Raw genomic sequence first — 16,652 nt, forward strand, 5'->3', positions numbered from 1 at the left:
TGGGGAGAGGGAGGTCTGGGCCTCTTTGCTTAGGCTGCTGCCCCCGCGACCCGGCCTCGGATAAAGCGGATGAAGATGGATGGATGGATGGATGGATGGATGGAGGAGCAAGATGATCAGTCTGTTAGATATCCACCCATGGACAGTTACAACTTACGTCAGCCTATCTGAACATGATGATGAATGCATAACTGTTCTAAGCCTTCATCAGCTCCCCCTTCACTAGAAATATGGTTATAACGATTGTAAGAGAAAAGCTGTGAGTACTGCAGACAGGTGAAGCCCAGTGAGTACAGTACATGTAACCACAGGGGGCAGCTCCATGCCCAAACACAGTGAGAGAAGAAATGGAAAAATGGAGATTTGTAATGGCCCTGTCTCAAGCCTCTGAGGATGGTTTTGATGCATTAATTGCGACGCAAAGCTAAATCCTGCCCTGTGGCCCGTCTCTCCCGCTAAGAAACTATGATTGCTGTTGGTAAGGAGTGATTGAAGAAGCTGGGTAACTTTCTCTTCTCCCTTTGTAGCTCATCTGGTTGGGCGTAACGGTCCCAGACTCATTATTTTTCTCTTTCAAGCTGCTTTGACATTTGAGCTGCCGATGACTTTAAATGGATATCAAGCATACAAAGGAGGACAATCACATTTTCTTTAACAACAAAGCCGATCATTATTAATAGTCACAACAACGAGTGTCATTAAAAATATCAGAGGGTCTCCAGAGGAACCAAACTGGCTTATATTCTGCAGTCACAGTTATTAGGTCTGAGATGGACCTGAAAGCACAATGCAAGGTTTGTTAAAGCAAAACCACAAAAAGAAAAGAGTTAACATAAAAATAGTAAAGAATCAAAATGACATTTAATTTCATTATACAAAATAAAACTTTAAAAGCATTAAAAAAACAACCTTTTACTGAACAGAGTTATGGAAATGAGCGGCGCTGTTCATTCTTGATTCAGAGAGGAGACACAAATCCCTTTGGGCTTGTGTCAGGAAAGGCGTCTAGTGTGGGGGAAAAAAATCATGTGGACCTACTTGCTGTGACGACCACCATGTGAATAAGGGAACAACTGAAAGTAGCTAGTTTGTTATTTTAAAAATAAAAGCTTTTTTACGAACACAGCCAAAAAGCACAAACAAAACACACTGCACTTCACAAGACTAAACAGGGAAGAAATAATAACTCTTGTTTGGACCTGGATCAGGATTGATCATTACCACAGAGGCGTTGTAGGGTCATGAAAATGATCCCGTTATGGATTTCAATTACCTTTTTCTTGACACCTGTAACTGGTCTATGCCACATGCTGTTTCCCAGTTCTTACTGTGTACTTATTTGCAATGTTGGTGCAACCCACTTCAGGATATTTCAGTGCTTGCACGCTGATGAAGAAGACAGATTTGTTGTTGTCAGTCTGCCCCAGGCAGCTACAGCTGTAGCTACAACTGTAGCTGCCTTCACCAGTGTATGAATGTGAGAGTGAATGAATAGTGGCATTGTAAAGCGCTTTGAGGGGTCCCGAAAAGCGCTATATAAATGCAATCCATTATTATTATTATTATTTTTATTATTGTTGTTGTTGCTTTTTTAACCACCCTGGCTAATGCGCCGTTGTCCAGAAACAACTGATCATGGACTCAAAGAAACATGAATTAGGAAGGAAAGAAGTGCACAGTCAAAATATCATTTTATAAAAGGATGCCCTCTGCCATCACTCGGACAGTCAGAGCCAAATGATAACCAGCTTTGAGAGACTCTTATTCCACTCTTATACTTTGCATATATATTATATATCAGAATATCATAACAGCCAAATGAATTATTTGAAGTCACACATCTACTGATGCCTTTTGGTTTTATTGACGATCTCAGACCATTTCGTATGGCTGACAGTGGTGACAGGTGTCAGCAGTAGTAAATCCAGAGTCAAGGGCTAAATGATGTCTCTGGGGGCAATGCAAAAGGCAAGCAAAAACAAACAAACAAACAAATTCATTCAACCAGACCAGTTGGACCACATTAAAACAAACTGACACTCTCTTGCTGTCCTGTTCCTGAGTGTTGTTGTGGACACTAACAGGCTTTTGAGAAGCTTCGCAGAACACTGAGATGAAAGGAGAAAGATCCATTTCACTTTGGTATGTTGTAACTGATGTCTATTTTTAGATTTCATTAGATAAGCACTGTTTGCCTTGCTTGCAATGATCGGACTCTACTGCTTTGACAACACAAATGAACAGTAAAGCTACTACAGGGCTACAGCAGCAGAAGACCACACTGTGTGGCACTCTGAAGATTTTTTGCATTAAATACATTTTTTCTGCAAGAAAAAAAGAATGAAAAAGGATCATGTATGTATCATGTATTGCATGTTGCTGTTCTCTGCAAACATAAAAGCTGGCTTATGAACATCAGCTGAGCGGTAACGAGACGCTCTAAAATGTCTTCAGTGTCCTAACACAGCGAGCCCTCACTTTTGCCAGTATAACTGCTTAAGAGGTACCACACAGAAATGCATTTCAAGGAAAGAGAACAGAGACATGTTTAATACAACAGCATCTGTCTCTAGAAGACACAAAACAGCTTTTACCTCTCTCTGAGGCAGACTGTATAATGACTGCAGTCTAGTACATCGGCAACAATGAACACGTTACTTTAGCTCCATCTTTTGGCAGGAAGTGTGCTGAAGCACTGATGGTGCTTCTTTTGTCTTTAGTCTTCTTTTCCAATTGCTCATTTGTCTGGTTTGAAATCTCAAAACAGGAACACAATGTTAAACTACAAATTCGTGCAATTTGTCAAAAAATAAATGAATCAAACTCATAATAGGTCAACTTATTTTGTACCACTGACAAAAGGAATCACTGGACATCAACAGACTTGTCGGCTCATAAATGTTCATACAATATTGTGTGTAATGTGCTTTATAATACACTCAGATGGGCCATGTCTTTGTCACTATGGTTTATTTTTGTTGCTGTTTTTCCTTCTTTATTATTTTTGATTACCTCAGTTGGTGTCTTCTTCTTAAGTGAGTTCTGTCATTTTTGATGTGTGTATTTTTTTACACCTGAGTTTCCCAGAATTTTCGAATTGCATTTGATTTGTATGAAAAAAACTGTATAACTAGAGCTTGACTGATTGACTAGACTAGAGATAAAAAGAGCTCAAAGTAAAGATCAGAATCCACTATTCTACAATATATTAGAAATATATTTAAGAGTACCAAATTAGAAAGAAGCAGTCTTTTCATACCGAAACACACTGAGGTTGTGATTTAGAGGAAATTGTTACTTCAGGCTGATAAACTGAGGTAATCCAGGGAAATAGGTTTCCTTTTCCCTGTTTTTGCCATTACATAGATTATTTCTTTTCTCACTCTGCTCAAGGATTAATCACTCACAGAGGCCTGAGGCGAGAGCAAATGAGCACCCAATCAAAGATGCTTGTGTAGGGTAGTTCACGTTGTTAAACATTAATTGTTCATAATGTTCAGGCCTGTGTTTGACGTTGCTAATGAAATGCATGATTCACCCTCTGCCTCCAGAACATTTTGTGTGTCGCCCCGTATACAGCGTCTCCAACATTGATAACTGAATGGCTTACACAATGATAGTGATCTTATTTTAGTATTAATCTCTGTATTAGAAACATCATCGTCCCCATCATTATCATCAAAAACAAGGGATAAGAATGAAATTGTCATTATAATAGACCATAAGTGTCATTTTGAAGATAAATGAAGGGAAATTGGGCTAGATTTTGTTCATTTTGACACTAATTTCTGGAATATTTTTCAGGATTTCAGTATTGTGCATGCATTACTCTACTGTATATCGTGTGTCTGTGACAGTTGAAATGCACTACTATGGGACTTAACCTGAACCACAGCAACTACCCCACATCCATAAGGTAAAACTGTAAAGGACGCTCTTGGCAGAACTTTGACACAGGTTAAGTGTCGTCCACCTCATCAAAAATCTTTCATCAGCGTTAATAACAATCCAATATCACTGACTCAGTAACAGTGCTTTAGTTGAAACTCATTCTCATCTCCAGCTTTGCTATGAAATGAAATGAATCACAACAATGCTGCGTGTCTTTTTATTGCAGTGCAGTATAGGACACATTAATCACCAAATAGACAACCACCTTCACCTGCTTACAGCTCACTTGGAGCAGTTTATAATAATTTATCCACAATTTTGCTGTACATAGACAATGACAGTAAAAGCCTATTCTATTCTGTTCTATTCTATAACTACCTGCATATGTACAAGCACAACACAAACATTTATATATAAAATTAATAAAATGTAAATCACAAAAAAGTGTTTTGTCAGCACACCATCTATTGTTCACATGTTATCGGTGTTTTGTAGTAAAAACTTTGCATAAGGGAAATCTTTACACTCCACTTCATAAGCTAAAAAAATACTGGCACAGAACATCTGTGGCTGTCACTGCCATTTAATCCTCAGCGCTTTTTTATACTTTCTTTGATAATAGTGAAACAGCTCCAGGACTATCTATAATTACACTCATTTCCCCCACTGTTAGAGGCTCCTTCGTTCTCTACGTGAATTGCATCGTGAGAGAGTACTGCCTGACGAGGGCACATTCAGAAATCTTTGAAACAATATCCTGTTGATATTTCCTTCCTGTGTCAACCCAGCAGTGTGTACAGGAAAAGATTCCCCCCAATGGAGAAAAAATAATGTTAATGGCATGTTGTTGATAACGAAGCTTCAGCTGTGATTATACAAACAATCAGTGAGTGTCTGTAACCTCACACAGAACAGTGAGTGAAGAACAGAGTGGCGAGCAGAGGGAAAGCTCCAGGTTTTCTGTTAAGTAAGAGAGTTCACTTCAACTCCGAGTCAGTTACAGACTGTGAACTAAGCCTCACTGTCAGGTTTTCTTCAACAAACTCTGACTTTCTCTCTGACTCCGCCCCTCCTGCTGCACCTGAACAAACTGGCTGACATTCTGATTTATGAGCATGTTGGCCATCCATTCATAAAGTTGCAATCAAAGCACATAGAGGAGCAAATTATTTTGTAGAAGTTCATGTTTTTAAAAACACTGAAATACCACTTAGATATCATTTTGCTATTTTGACTACTTGACATGAGCGATTTTGCAAACCTTCAGTCGTCATATGAGGACGAATGAAGGACTGAAAACTAGATTCGGAGCAGTGATTCGGAGATGCTCTTCACCTCACCTTGGTTGTAACAAAGGTATGGTTGTATTGGTTGTACTCTCAGCTTGAAGCTGTCTGGCCATTCTCCTCTGACTTCAAATATCGACAAGGATATATATAGCCATTCACTGTAATCCTATTAGATCAGCAGTTTATGAAATACTCACCCTAGCATGCTTGGTGAAAATAACAATGGCACGTTCAAAGTCTTTTATCGCATCTTTCCTTCTTATTCTGATGTGCCTTTTGAACTTTAGCAGGTCATCTTTACATGTCTAGATGCCAGCAGCACTGGGTATTTTGGCCTTGTCATGTTTCTGTCAGTACTCTTTGTTTTCTCCATATAAAGTTAGTTTTACTGTCAAAAACAAATATTTTAATGCAGAATGTGTACTTTTACTAGTGAATGTGAGACTTTTATATGTAATAAAGATTCTGTGGGGATCTGAGGAATTTCTCTAGACCCCCTCTTTCAGTTGCGCTTCACACCAGTTTGCAGAGGAGGGCGGTAGTGAGCAATGCGAGCTAAATATTGATGTCTTCGTGTAATAATAGAAGGTTGGCTGTGCCGTATTATTCTGCAGGCCCGAGTGATTCTTAAGATATGCCAGCTCAACAGTAATATGGGGCTAGTTGTTTTGCGAGGCATCACAAGCTTAAATTCATATATTTTTCACTGGAGTTTGGCGGCATGAAAACCGACCTCTACCTAAGTGCGAATACTTGATATTGTCTGTTTTAGTGACTGGCAGTGCAGCATAGTAACTGATAACCTGCCACGCTGTGTTGTCTTTGTGTGTCGTGGATGTGCCCACTCCATGTATGTCGCGCAGCCGCGCTCCCGGGACTGCAGATTCACGAACGCGCACCGTGTTTCAGCACGGACGAGGGACACGAATGAAAGGTAACGGGCTCTGCCGGCATTTCTCCATTCAGCGCTTCAGCGAGCCGCTAGGTTGCTGTGCCCCGCGGCACTGACGGGGGTTATAGCTCGCTTTACGTCGGGGTTTGGTTAAAGGAGCCCGGGGAGCGTTGACAGACACGGAAAGTCCCACAAATCAGTTCGCCGATGTTTGTTAGCAAGACCGCTGCCATTTGAGTAATTCAACTGCTATTAGCGACTTGTTCGGTTGTTTAAGACGCTTTAGGCGTCAGCAGCCAGGGTTTAGTGAGTTTAAATGGACACGTACAGAATGCCATTAAAGTGTAAAACCACAGAGCTTATGGTGGAATTCTAAGTATTTGACAATTAAGCTTTTCGTATCGTACCGTGTGCTACAAGCTGACTAGTCTTGCAGGTTTTCTGACATCTGATAGTTTGAGGGTTGCTAACTGGAGCCTTCAACTCTGACATTTATAGGGCAGCATGCTAGAGCAGTGAAACTGAGCACGCTGGGCTGTCGCTCCTGCACCTGACCTGGTCAGCACCGTGGCAATTTTTTGACCTGAAGAAAAGAAAGTGCAGATAGTCAGTCTGTGCCATTCCAGCTTAATGTAATAAATTGGATGACCTGATGAAGCTGCTTCTGTCTAAAATAATGTGTGTTTTCTTGCTCTCATTTTTCAGGCTGCCTTAAAGCTCCTGTCCTCCGTCCCGGTGTCCCCAAGCAGCAGCCTCACAGATAGGCAAAGCTACCAGCCAGCACGGAGCCTGCTGTAGAGCGTCACCTCATGGAGAATATTTTATCCCATGCTACATCTTATTTTAGACCTCCTGCTGCAAACAACCATTTACCAGTAGTGTCAGCATCTAGCTGATTCCAGAGGGCCCAGAAACAAGACTCCACTGAAGAAAAAAAAATATTATTATAATTATTTGCATTGACTGTAAACATGGGGGCTACAGGCTACGGCTACTATCGTTTAGTCATCTTCATTTGCATGTTCATTGGCTACTCGCTCTATTTCTTTAACAGAAAGACCTTCTCATTTGTCATGCCCTCTGTGATGGAGGAGATAGAACTGGACAAAGATGATCTGGGTAAGATGGAAACAATAACGGGATGTTTTTATTTTTTAGGCTGTTGAGTGTAAGGAAAAGCTTCTTTAGCAAGCATTTAAGCCTTTAATCAAGCAGTTGCACAAGCGTTGCTATGTGAAGTGTTTGTTTGATTGCTGCTACACCCACCAGAGTGCTTATTATGTCACTTGCACTGATTTGACCTCAAAATTTCCACTGGGGAGAGTTTTGGTTTAAAAATGGTCCCAAAAAGATAACATTTATAAACATGTCCATCAATTTGTGCTTATTTTGTGGTGTTCACAAAGGGCTGGTCCAACCCACGGCATGAAGAATTTAGAAACAGCTTTACACACGTTCATGTTTCCTGTTGAAAAAGCACATTGGACATGCTTTTTGTTTATTTGTTTATACAAATGATGAATTAGTTCACCTGATTTTATATATTTTATTATTAATATTATTTATTTTATTTTATTTTTTATTTTTTTATTTATTTATTTATTTTTTACTATTTAATTTGTAAAAATGTGTATACACACACACACACGTAGGAAAATATTTAGTATACACATCCAGAAATGCATACACTATTATATATTGTACATATATTTATTAGTTTCAGGTTGGCCATTCTTGTATTTTGCTCGTTTGTGTTGTTGTGTTTGCACATCTCTGTTGCTTGTGGGGCTCGCACACAAGAATTTCACTCGCATGTGCTGTGCCAGTGTGCCTGCACATGTGATGTGACAATAAAAGTGATTTGATTTGATTTGATTTGATAAGAACAGGTCATGTTACACTTCTGAGACACACACAGTTACCTGGATAAGACAAAATCCTGCTCCTCACTCGAGGCCTCTGGGCTGTGGATATTGCATGAGTAATTTCAAAGTGGGAAGGATGTTTTTCCTTCAGTAAATCCACTCAAAAGCTCATCAATTTGTGACTATAGATTATGGTTGGGGAAAAAATTGATAAAACGTAGCATAGTGATATTTTGCATTTCAATACAGGAGCACCAAATGTCAGGGAATGCTATGAACAAGGGGGCTCATCTCATCACCATCCCGAGATAACGTTACACAAGAAAACTGAAATTAAGTCGGCTCAACCAAAACGTCAGCTTTACAAAGCTAGCTCCTAATTCAGAGCAAGCTAATCGCTCAGTCACACAAGTAAAGAAAAAAGTAAAATGTTGTGATACTGAGTTATTAATGTGTATACTTTGTAGCAACCCAAATCATCTTCAGTAGACAGTTTGCATCATACTGAAATAGCAATCTGCACTGTGTCTCTGCAGGTCTGATCACCAGCAGCCAGACTATGGCCTATGCCATCAGTAAGTTCATCAGCGGCGTGCTGTCAGATAAGATCAGCGCCCGCTGGCTTTTCTCCATTGGCCTTTTCCTGGTAGGGGGCATCAATGTGGTCTTCTCCTGGTCCTCTACTGTATCCATGTTCTCTCTGCTGTGGTTCATCAACGGCCTGGGACAAGGCTGTGGCTGGCCCCCATGTGGGAAAGTGCTCCGCAAGGTAATATCATCCTGTCTGCCACCTCGTGCACCAGTATAAGTGCAATGCTGTCAGCACGCAGGGTGCCCATGATGCTTGTAATGCTTTCGCAACTAGTGAAAAGACATCACTTACAGGGGAGGACTACCTGTATGTTGTGTGTTTGGATTCTTTACTCCGGTGCATTAAACATGTATATTTCCTATTTTATTTGCTGTAATTGGATTCCTTGACATATATAGGACTCACCTTTGGTAGGACTACAGTCCTACAGTCATATGTTCGAGCAAATGCTAATCCATTAGACTTTGAGATATGTTGGAAGGTATCTTAAAGTAAGAAGCTCTCTTAAACGTAGTGGTGAGGAACAGCTGGGCAATAAATAGGCTTTGGCATATGTTCAGCATGTGGCAGGGGATCAGATTACAGGTCAATGTATTTATGGAAGATCCTCAGGAGATGTTTTTGAAGAATAGTAACATTGTTCAGAAGAGTTTCCCATCCCCAGTCAGAGCAAACACGTTTCATCCCTCCAAGTGTGTTCCATACTTGAGTTTACATTCACACGCGATGGAGAAGAAAAAGATTTAAATCAACTTTAAATATTTGCCCAGTGGATTCTGAAGTTACAGGACAATCTTTCAGGGGTACGGTGTGAGGACTATTTATGGTCGCCTTTAGGTCGATTACGTCTTGAGGGCTTCTGGCTCTGATGTCAAAAACAGATTACACTTTTTGTCTGTGCTGTCATTGTGCTACAATTCTGTTGATTATTAGATTTGCAATAATCTCTCTGCACAGCTCACATATAATCTTATAAGATAAACTGCACTCAGTGACAAATTTAGTTCCATAACTTGTGGGTTGCCTCAGCAAATGGAAAGTAGCTAATATGAGCAATATGTGGTTTCAAGTTGTGCTTAAATAGGCTTTAATATTTGATTCTTTGTGTCTGTTCTCCGTCAGTGGTATGAGCCTTCCCAGTTTGGAACATGGTGGTCTGTGCTGTCCTGCAGCATGAACCTGGCTGGGAGTCTGGGTCCAATCTTGGTCTCAGTGCTGCTGCATTACTACGACTGGAGGACCATCCTGACCATGTCGGGCATTTTCTGTGCTTCCTTCTCATTTGTTTGTCTAGTGTTTGTAAAGAATGAGCCAAAGGATGTGGGCCTGCCCAGCATGGAGGCAGCGGCCAAGAAGGGAGCGAAAGGAGGTGAGAGAACCAAGAACGGAAAGGTCACTTCCTGTGTAGCTTTAAACGATCATCATGTCAGTCACACGGGGACGTGTTCAGGGATGCAAACAACTCATTTGTAAGCTAATTTTCCTCTTTTTTAAGTAGTGACATTAGTGACCGTGACTTGTGTGGATTATCCTGAACCAGTGGATGATGGATGAATCCCTTTCAGAATTCCTACAGTGAATTTCTTTGATGCTCATGAAGGTGAACTGTATTGGACAATTAGAGCAAAAACCTGCTTGCATTGGTATGTGGAGCCAAAGATGGACAGGACTCCCAAAATATGGGAAAACACGTCTCAATAGAGTTACAAATGCATACAGTATGATCTACAAGCATAAACTAAGCTTGTGTGTAATGATTTGTGTGTAACTTATAGGACTCATAGTACATGCTTCAATCCACACACAAATACGAAGCAGCCTGACCACACGTGAAACTATTATACAAACGCATACATCCAAACCAGAATAAATACTGATCATTTATTAAGTTCAGCTCTGAATCCAATAATTTACACTTTCAAAAACCTTTCTGTGTGTACAAATGTGTAGAACTACATGAAACCTCCCTCTCGCTTGCTCACCAAACCTTAAATACGTGTGGACAAACCGATCACGTCGCGTGCCCACGTGGGGTTTCGAGGCACGTTTAATGCAAAGATTCACAAAGGTAAGCTGGGTTCAAGTCCCAGTGTGAAACAGACGTGGACAAATCATTACTTGTGGATATCGTACACAAGTTTGCAACCCATATGGAAAGCATATTTTTTTCATGTGCACATAAGTGTCATAATGGCAGACTTTTTGCCAGATCTGCAGCTCTGTAGTACAGAGACCTCTGGCGGATGCTTAGTGTTCTGAGCTTGGCTCATAGCTGCTCACTAGCTTTCTGGTTTGGGTCAACTTATATCCAAGTGAGGCATCAGAAGTTTACACCAGCAGAACTTTGATCCTCTGCAGGCGATGAACACAGTGTACAGCTGAATGCTAACATTTCACTCACAACTGTGCCCATTAGCTCTTTTTGCTGCAGTAGCTATTACTGTAAAAATATTTTTCTCTTTCTCACTGTCTGTAAACTTTGTACTGTAGATGTTACTCTCACTTGCTGGTACGCTTATACTCACCAGCCACTTTGTTAGGTACACCTGTTCAATTGCTAGTTAAAATAAATATCTAATCAGCCGGTCACATGACAGCAGCTCACTGCATTTAGGTATGTATTTTTGAGGGATCAAGCAGTAAAGGCATAGAGGACACAGGAAATATGCCTTCATGGTGGGTTTTTATTTCACGCCAAAGTTCAAAATATAATTAATGGGCCCATAAAAGAGGTCAACTAAATACAACTCTGCTCAAAAAGTGACATAAAAGTAATTAAGCAAACAAAATATACAGAATTAACTCACAGACTGACTTAAACGCAAAGACACAGGCGGGTAACTTTTTATAGTGGTTTGGCCAAATCATTTAGACACAATAGAGGAAACCGAATTAAACATCAAGATTATCTAAGCACAAATTAACTTAACCAAACCTAAAACACCCACCTTGTTTGTAGGGGGTGTGGTTGGCTTTCATAGTCCTCGGCCCTTGGCCACGCCTTTTGCCCAAAGAGAAAACTCAAAAGAAAGAGAAACATAATTAATATAACAGAATCACACAGTGCTATAATGTGCACGCTTCATAACGTCACTGTTAGGTTTAAGTAAATAAATGAATGAATGACATTCTTGAAATAAATGTTTAAACACAAAACAAACTAATGAGGTGAGTGTCTGGACTGATTGTTACCAACATGTGGTTGAGGCCATCACAGTAGTCAGGGGCACCTGCTAAAGGTTGAAATTGAGCATCAGAATGGGAAAGAAGTGGTTTCATTGACTTTAAACATGGCACAGTTGTTGGTCCGAGACGAGTTGGTCTGAGTATTTTCAGAAACTGCTGAACTGCTGGGATCTTTCTGCACAATCCTCACAGAATGGTACGAAGAAGAGAAAATATCCAGTGAGCAGCAGTTCTCTGGATAGATGTGGGAATTCAAAGGAGAATGCTCAGACTGATCCAATAGGAACGCTTCAGTAACTCAACCACTCGTTACAACCAAGTTATGTCGAACATGTGACTTGTCATCAGAAACTGAAAAACTCTCCGTTTCTGTTGTGACATTCAGATGTAACGTCATGAAAGCTTGGCTTCATCCTGCTTTGGATGAGCAGTCTGGAGGTCCCTTTCTTGACACACTTTGTATGTTAGCACCAACTGATCATTGTTTAAATGCCACAGTTGCTGAATATGTCCATCCCTTTATGACCATACCATGTGACAGGCATGCTTTGTAGAATAATTGAAAAAACTTCATTCTTTACATTATTTGGACTGTTAAGTATTCATGAGCTCTTTTTGTGTCCGTGCTCACCAGGAAGCAGTGAAAGCACCCTGAGTGAATTCCTCCTGTCTCCTTTCCTGTGGGTGCTGTCTCTGGGTTACTTGGTGGTGTTTGGAGTGAAGACGGCTGCCACCGACTGGGGACAGCTGTTCCTCATGCAGGAGAAAGGCCAGACTGCTCTCATGGGTGCGTGTGTTCATTGTTGCTTCCCACATAGTTTTCACGTCATCTGACTGGTTGTGGGTGATGACGGAAGCTCTGTTGCTAACAGGCAGTACCTACATGAGTGCCTTGGAGGTTGGAGGCTTTGTGGGCAGCCTTACGTCAGGCTTCATTTCAGACAGAGCTGTGGCTCGGGTGAGTAACCGATAGGAGTTGAATTAAAACAACTTGGGTCAGTTAAAGGGATTCTTGAACAAGCATACGAGTAGCGATTGGTTAAGTGGATTAGTTAGCTCAACTATTTCAAATAATTAAAGGCTTGAATGAACCTTTAAAAAGTTTAAGCAAAAAGCTCTACTAAAAGTAACGGAAATAACCATAAGTTATGTAATATTAACAAAGAAATAGTTGGAATTCTCTGCTTAAGGTATCACTGGTATTTGAAATTCATTAAAAAACAAATTCTTCGAAAGCTAACAGAAATGGATAGACACTTGAAATCTTATTATTGCCAAACTGTGAATAAAAGTAGTAAATATTTTGCTAAACATATGGCTAGCAATTAAATTGTTAGCCAAGTATGAATTAACAGTTAGCAAATATAGAAAAAATGTAGTTTATTACGCAGTTTCTGATGCCTAAACTATAAATACACTGCACACTATTTCCCCCAAAATCCTTCTCCAGCAAGCCTCTCGGCTGTGAGTGGGAGTCCCCACTCAGCACAGCCACACAGTCGGACTGTAGCTACATTGTAACAGCAAACCCCTCTGAAACCTTAGAATGTAACTTACCTATGGTTACATTTCATCTAAGGCCCTCTTTAACCTACTGCTATGAATCTTTGTAGAGTTCAGGATGCACAGGCCAATCCAATAGTTAAATGGACTGGTTCTTTACTTGAGCACTGAAAGCACTGTGTCAACAACACAGACACAGCTGGTGACATTTCTGGAAGGTGCACATCAGGTTACCGGGGATGTGGCAGGATATTTACACAATAACCGCAAAGCCCAACACCGTAACCTGACGTGCACCTCCATAGAAATGTAACTGCACTGCGTCTCAATGCAGCTCGCAACTATTGCGACTGGCCTGTTCAGTGATGTTGAGTCCTCCTGTGCATTTGTGGCTACATTTTCACCACAGTTTGATTTTATGAGTGAGAGAATAAGCAGGGTTAGGGTTGATTTCAAATTAACATACTGCTCGAATTTTCCAAGGTTTTTTTTTAAAATTATTATTATTTATTTAGGTTTTAGACTTAAACCTGGTTTTGATACATCACATGTTTCAGTATGAAGGGTGTTGATTTTAGTGTTTTGCTCCTTTCTTTGCCTTTTTCTAGAAAGGCTTGGGCACCCATGGCAACCCTCGCCATGGCCTGCTTATTGTCATGATGGCTGGCATGTATGTGTCAATGTACCTCTTCAGAGTGACCATCACACCTGAAATCCCAAAGGTAATTCATCATTTAGTAATCCACGTGAAATGTATACCTTTCAGTCCTCAAAAAACTCTAAGAGTAAATGTCTTTGTTCAGGAGCCTCCACTTTGGGTCCAAGTCATTCATCCTGTATCCGTCCTCATTGGTGTGTCAGAGAAAGAGGTATGCTCCAGAAAGAATCATTCCATGTGAATAAAAACAATGTAGCTACTTATCAAAAGGCTAGCTGGTGAGTTGTTCTGAACAGCGAGCATAGCGGCTCTATATTCTCTACAGCAGACTCAGACACACTACCCAGTGTTACAGTGCCATCCACTGACTATTTCTGGAAAGAGATGTGGGTTACACTCCGGCCCAGCAGGGGGCCAGTTAGGGCCCAGTTACCCGTTCAGCTTGCAGTGATGGAAACCCTGAAGCTGATGAAGAAAAAGGCATTTATTAGTCTGTGGAACTGGGACAATAGAAGTTTAATGGCAAATGTTGTTGGTGTTTAACACCTGTACCTTTAAAAGAAACTGCTTCTGAAGCAAACTGTGTTGCATAAAAAATTTTTTCAAGCTTGCAACATTTGGGATTTCATTTGGGAAAATCAGCATTTGGACAAACTCAACCAAAATATGTCTTTTTACCTTTTTACCCGTTCACTTTAAAAGAGTTCATTCTCTTTTGAGCTTCAAATGAACTTTAAGATTCACCTAAAGGTTTAAAAATGTCCCAGTTTCAGTATCTGTACCTGTGGACACCCTAGAAAATAATTTTTCCACCAGAAGGCTTTTATTTTATGTATGTTTTCTCTCATTCACAGATTTGGATCCTCTTGCTTGGTGCCATGTTTGGATTTTCTTCTTATGGACCAGTCGCCCTGTTCGGGGTGATAGCCAGTGAAAGTGCTCCTTCAAACTTCTGTGGAACATCTCATGCTGTTGTAGCTCTAATGGCTAACGGTGAGCTGCAGTAAAATCATTGTCATGTTTCAGGTTTTGACCCTTTGATATGAACACACAAGCTTTCTTTTTGTTGCAGTGGGAGCTTTCATGGCAGGGCTGCCCTTCAGCACTATTGCCAAGCAGCACAGCTGGGACGTGGCGTTCTGGGTAGCTGAGGTGATAATGGGCGTCACCACCATCGGATTCTTCCTTGTACGTAACATGCGCACCAAAATGGGACGGATCACAGAGAAAGTGGACTAAAGTCCCTGTTGGTACTGCTGGTGACTCTATATGCAAAATACTGCACATTAATACAGATCCAGCTTGACCAGCCAAAACAAGACTAATCATGAAATCTTTGACGGCATCCTCAGGGCTGATGCAGATCATGGAATCACTTATTTAGTCCCAGGTAATCCCACATGCATGGATTAATATTAAAGTGCACAAAGGTCCTGTAGATCCATGCTCATCAAAAGCTTCTGTTTTAACACTGCAACTTAATCAGCCAATCAATAGAAAAAGTTTCTCATATAGATGTGCTTACAAATGGTCTAAAGATGTATGTTTCAGAAAACATACCGACACCAAAGTATCAAAAGCTGTGAGTCGGTTTTCTTGAGTTGAACCGTATGTAGAGCCCATTTTCACATCCTGCCTACAGTGCAGGTCGTTTCTGTTTAACACAGTGAATGTTGACTGAAGGGTCTGTACATTAAAGGTAACATTGTTCACTTATACCTCAAGTATTTGTAAAACTTCTTTTCATTAACGTGTTCACTGACACGAAGCATTTGGAGACCGTATTTTTCTACACAGTCGTTTGCTAAATGATAGTTTGTTCTCTGGTTATGCCAGCTTTTCTGATCTGGCATGTTTATTTATTTATTTATTTTTAGAACAGATAAATACAGATGATAATGTCACTGCCATTGTAGTTTTGTGGAGCAGATTTCTTAATTCTTGGGATAAACAAAGTACATATCATCTGGACTATAAACTGTTAATAAAATCTCTCGACCACCTGATCTTTGTCAACTGAAAGGTTACAGCACATGTTGCTTTGCCATGTCTTACTGGAGTTGTGCTGGTTTTCAAAGAGGTAAAGATCTAATAAAAGCTTCATTTTCTTTATCTACAAAGTGTTGTTGACCTTTGCACCTTCAGTGTCTGACAGGTAAAAGTCCAAAAAACGGGCAGGAACAAATGCGGAGTAAAAACAGACGCCTTTGCTTGAATGAATACATAAAGGGATGGATGTGGTCTGCAAAAAGCCCCCAATCCAAGTGTTACCAGTTTGAATCCCACCTGATACCTCGAAGAACAATAAGTACACACAGCCATTACATTTAATGATAACCCAAGGTTTAATTTAAATAGAGTGAGTTAGAGCAAAGACACGTTTGTAAGTATTTCTAAATGGTGGGATGTGGGAATGCTTTCATACTTACTGATTTATTTATTTATTTTATTGAGTGAACCAGATAGCAGCTGCTTGAGTTTGGAGAATAATTTGTGGATAATTGGAAGAAAAAAATAATACTAAAAATGGGATGATATTAAAAATAAGAAGTCTTGGTAAACGTTTAACTATGACTCTGAACCAGGAAATCAGAAATCAGAAATCAGAAAGGGTTTATTGCCAGATGTTGAGCAGGTTTACAACATTAGGAAATTGCTGCGGTGCTTCAGTGCAACATACTGTCATAAAAATATAAAATAAGAATAAGAATTAAAGTGCTAAGTGGATAGATATATACATGATATATACATGAGTGCAGGTGGTGATCAGTGCCAA

The 16,652-nt window shown here is 40.3% G+C and overlaps 1 protein-coding gene across 3 annotated transcripts; it reads left to right on the forward strand.

Moving 5' to 3' along the window:
* Window positions 1-5,757: 5,757 nt before the first annotated feature.
* slc37a4b (solute carrier family 37 member 4b) lies at window positions 5,758-15,594 on the forward strand. 3 transcript variants are annotated; one of them, XM_005740388.1, is made up of 10 exons: window positions 5,758-6,114; window positions 6,778-7,191; window positions 8,474-8,706; window positions 9,652-9,898; window positions 12,350-12,502; window positions 12,588-12,673; window positions 13,827-13,940; window positions 14,022-14,087; window positions 14,731-14,869; window positions 14,949-15,594. In XM_005740388.1, the coding sequence occupies exons 2-10, from the start codon at window positions 7,044-7,046 to the stop codon at window positions 15,113-15,115; spliced, it is 1,353 nt and encodes a 450-aa protein (XP_005740445.1). In that variant the 5' UTR covers window positions 5,758-6,114; window positions 6,778-7,043; the 3' UTR covers window positions 15,116-15,594. The 3 variants fall into 3 exon arrangements, with proteins under 3 accessions (XP_005740445.1, XP_005740446.1, XP_005740447.1); XM_005740389.2 differs by lacking the exon at window positions 5,758-6,114 and adding an exon at window positions 6,132-6,678; XM_005740390.1 differs by lacking the exon at window positions 5,758-6,114 and adding an exon at window positions 6,132-6,630.
* Window positions 15,595-16,652: the final 1,058 nt, after the last annotated feature.

The sequence above is a fragment of the Pundamilia nyererei genome, unplaced genomic scaffold, assembly GCF_000239375.1.
Source record: "Pundamilia nyererei isolate P.nyererei 1_Seehausen unplaced genomic scaffold, PunNye1.0 scaffold00099, whole genome shotgun sequence".
In the NCBI taxonomy this organism is placed as follows: Eukaryota; Metazoa; Chordata; class Actinopteri; order Cichliformes; family Cichlidae; genus Pundamilia; species Pundamilia nyererei.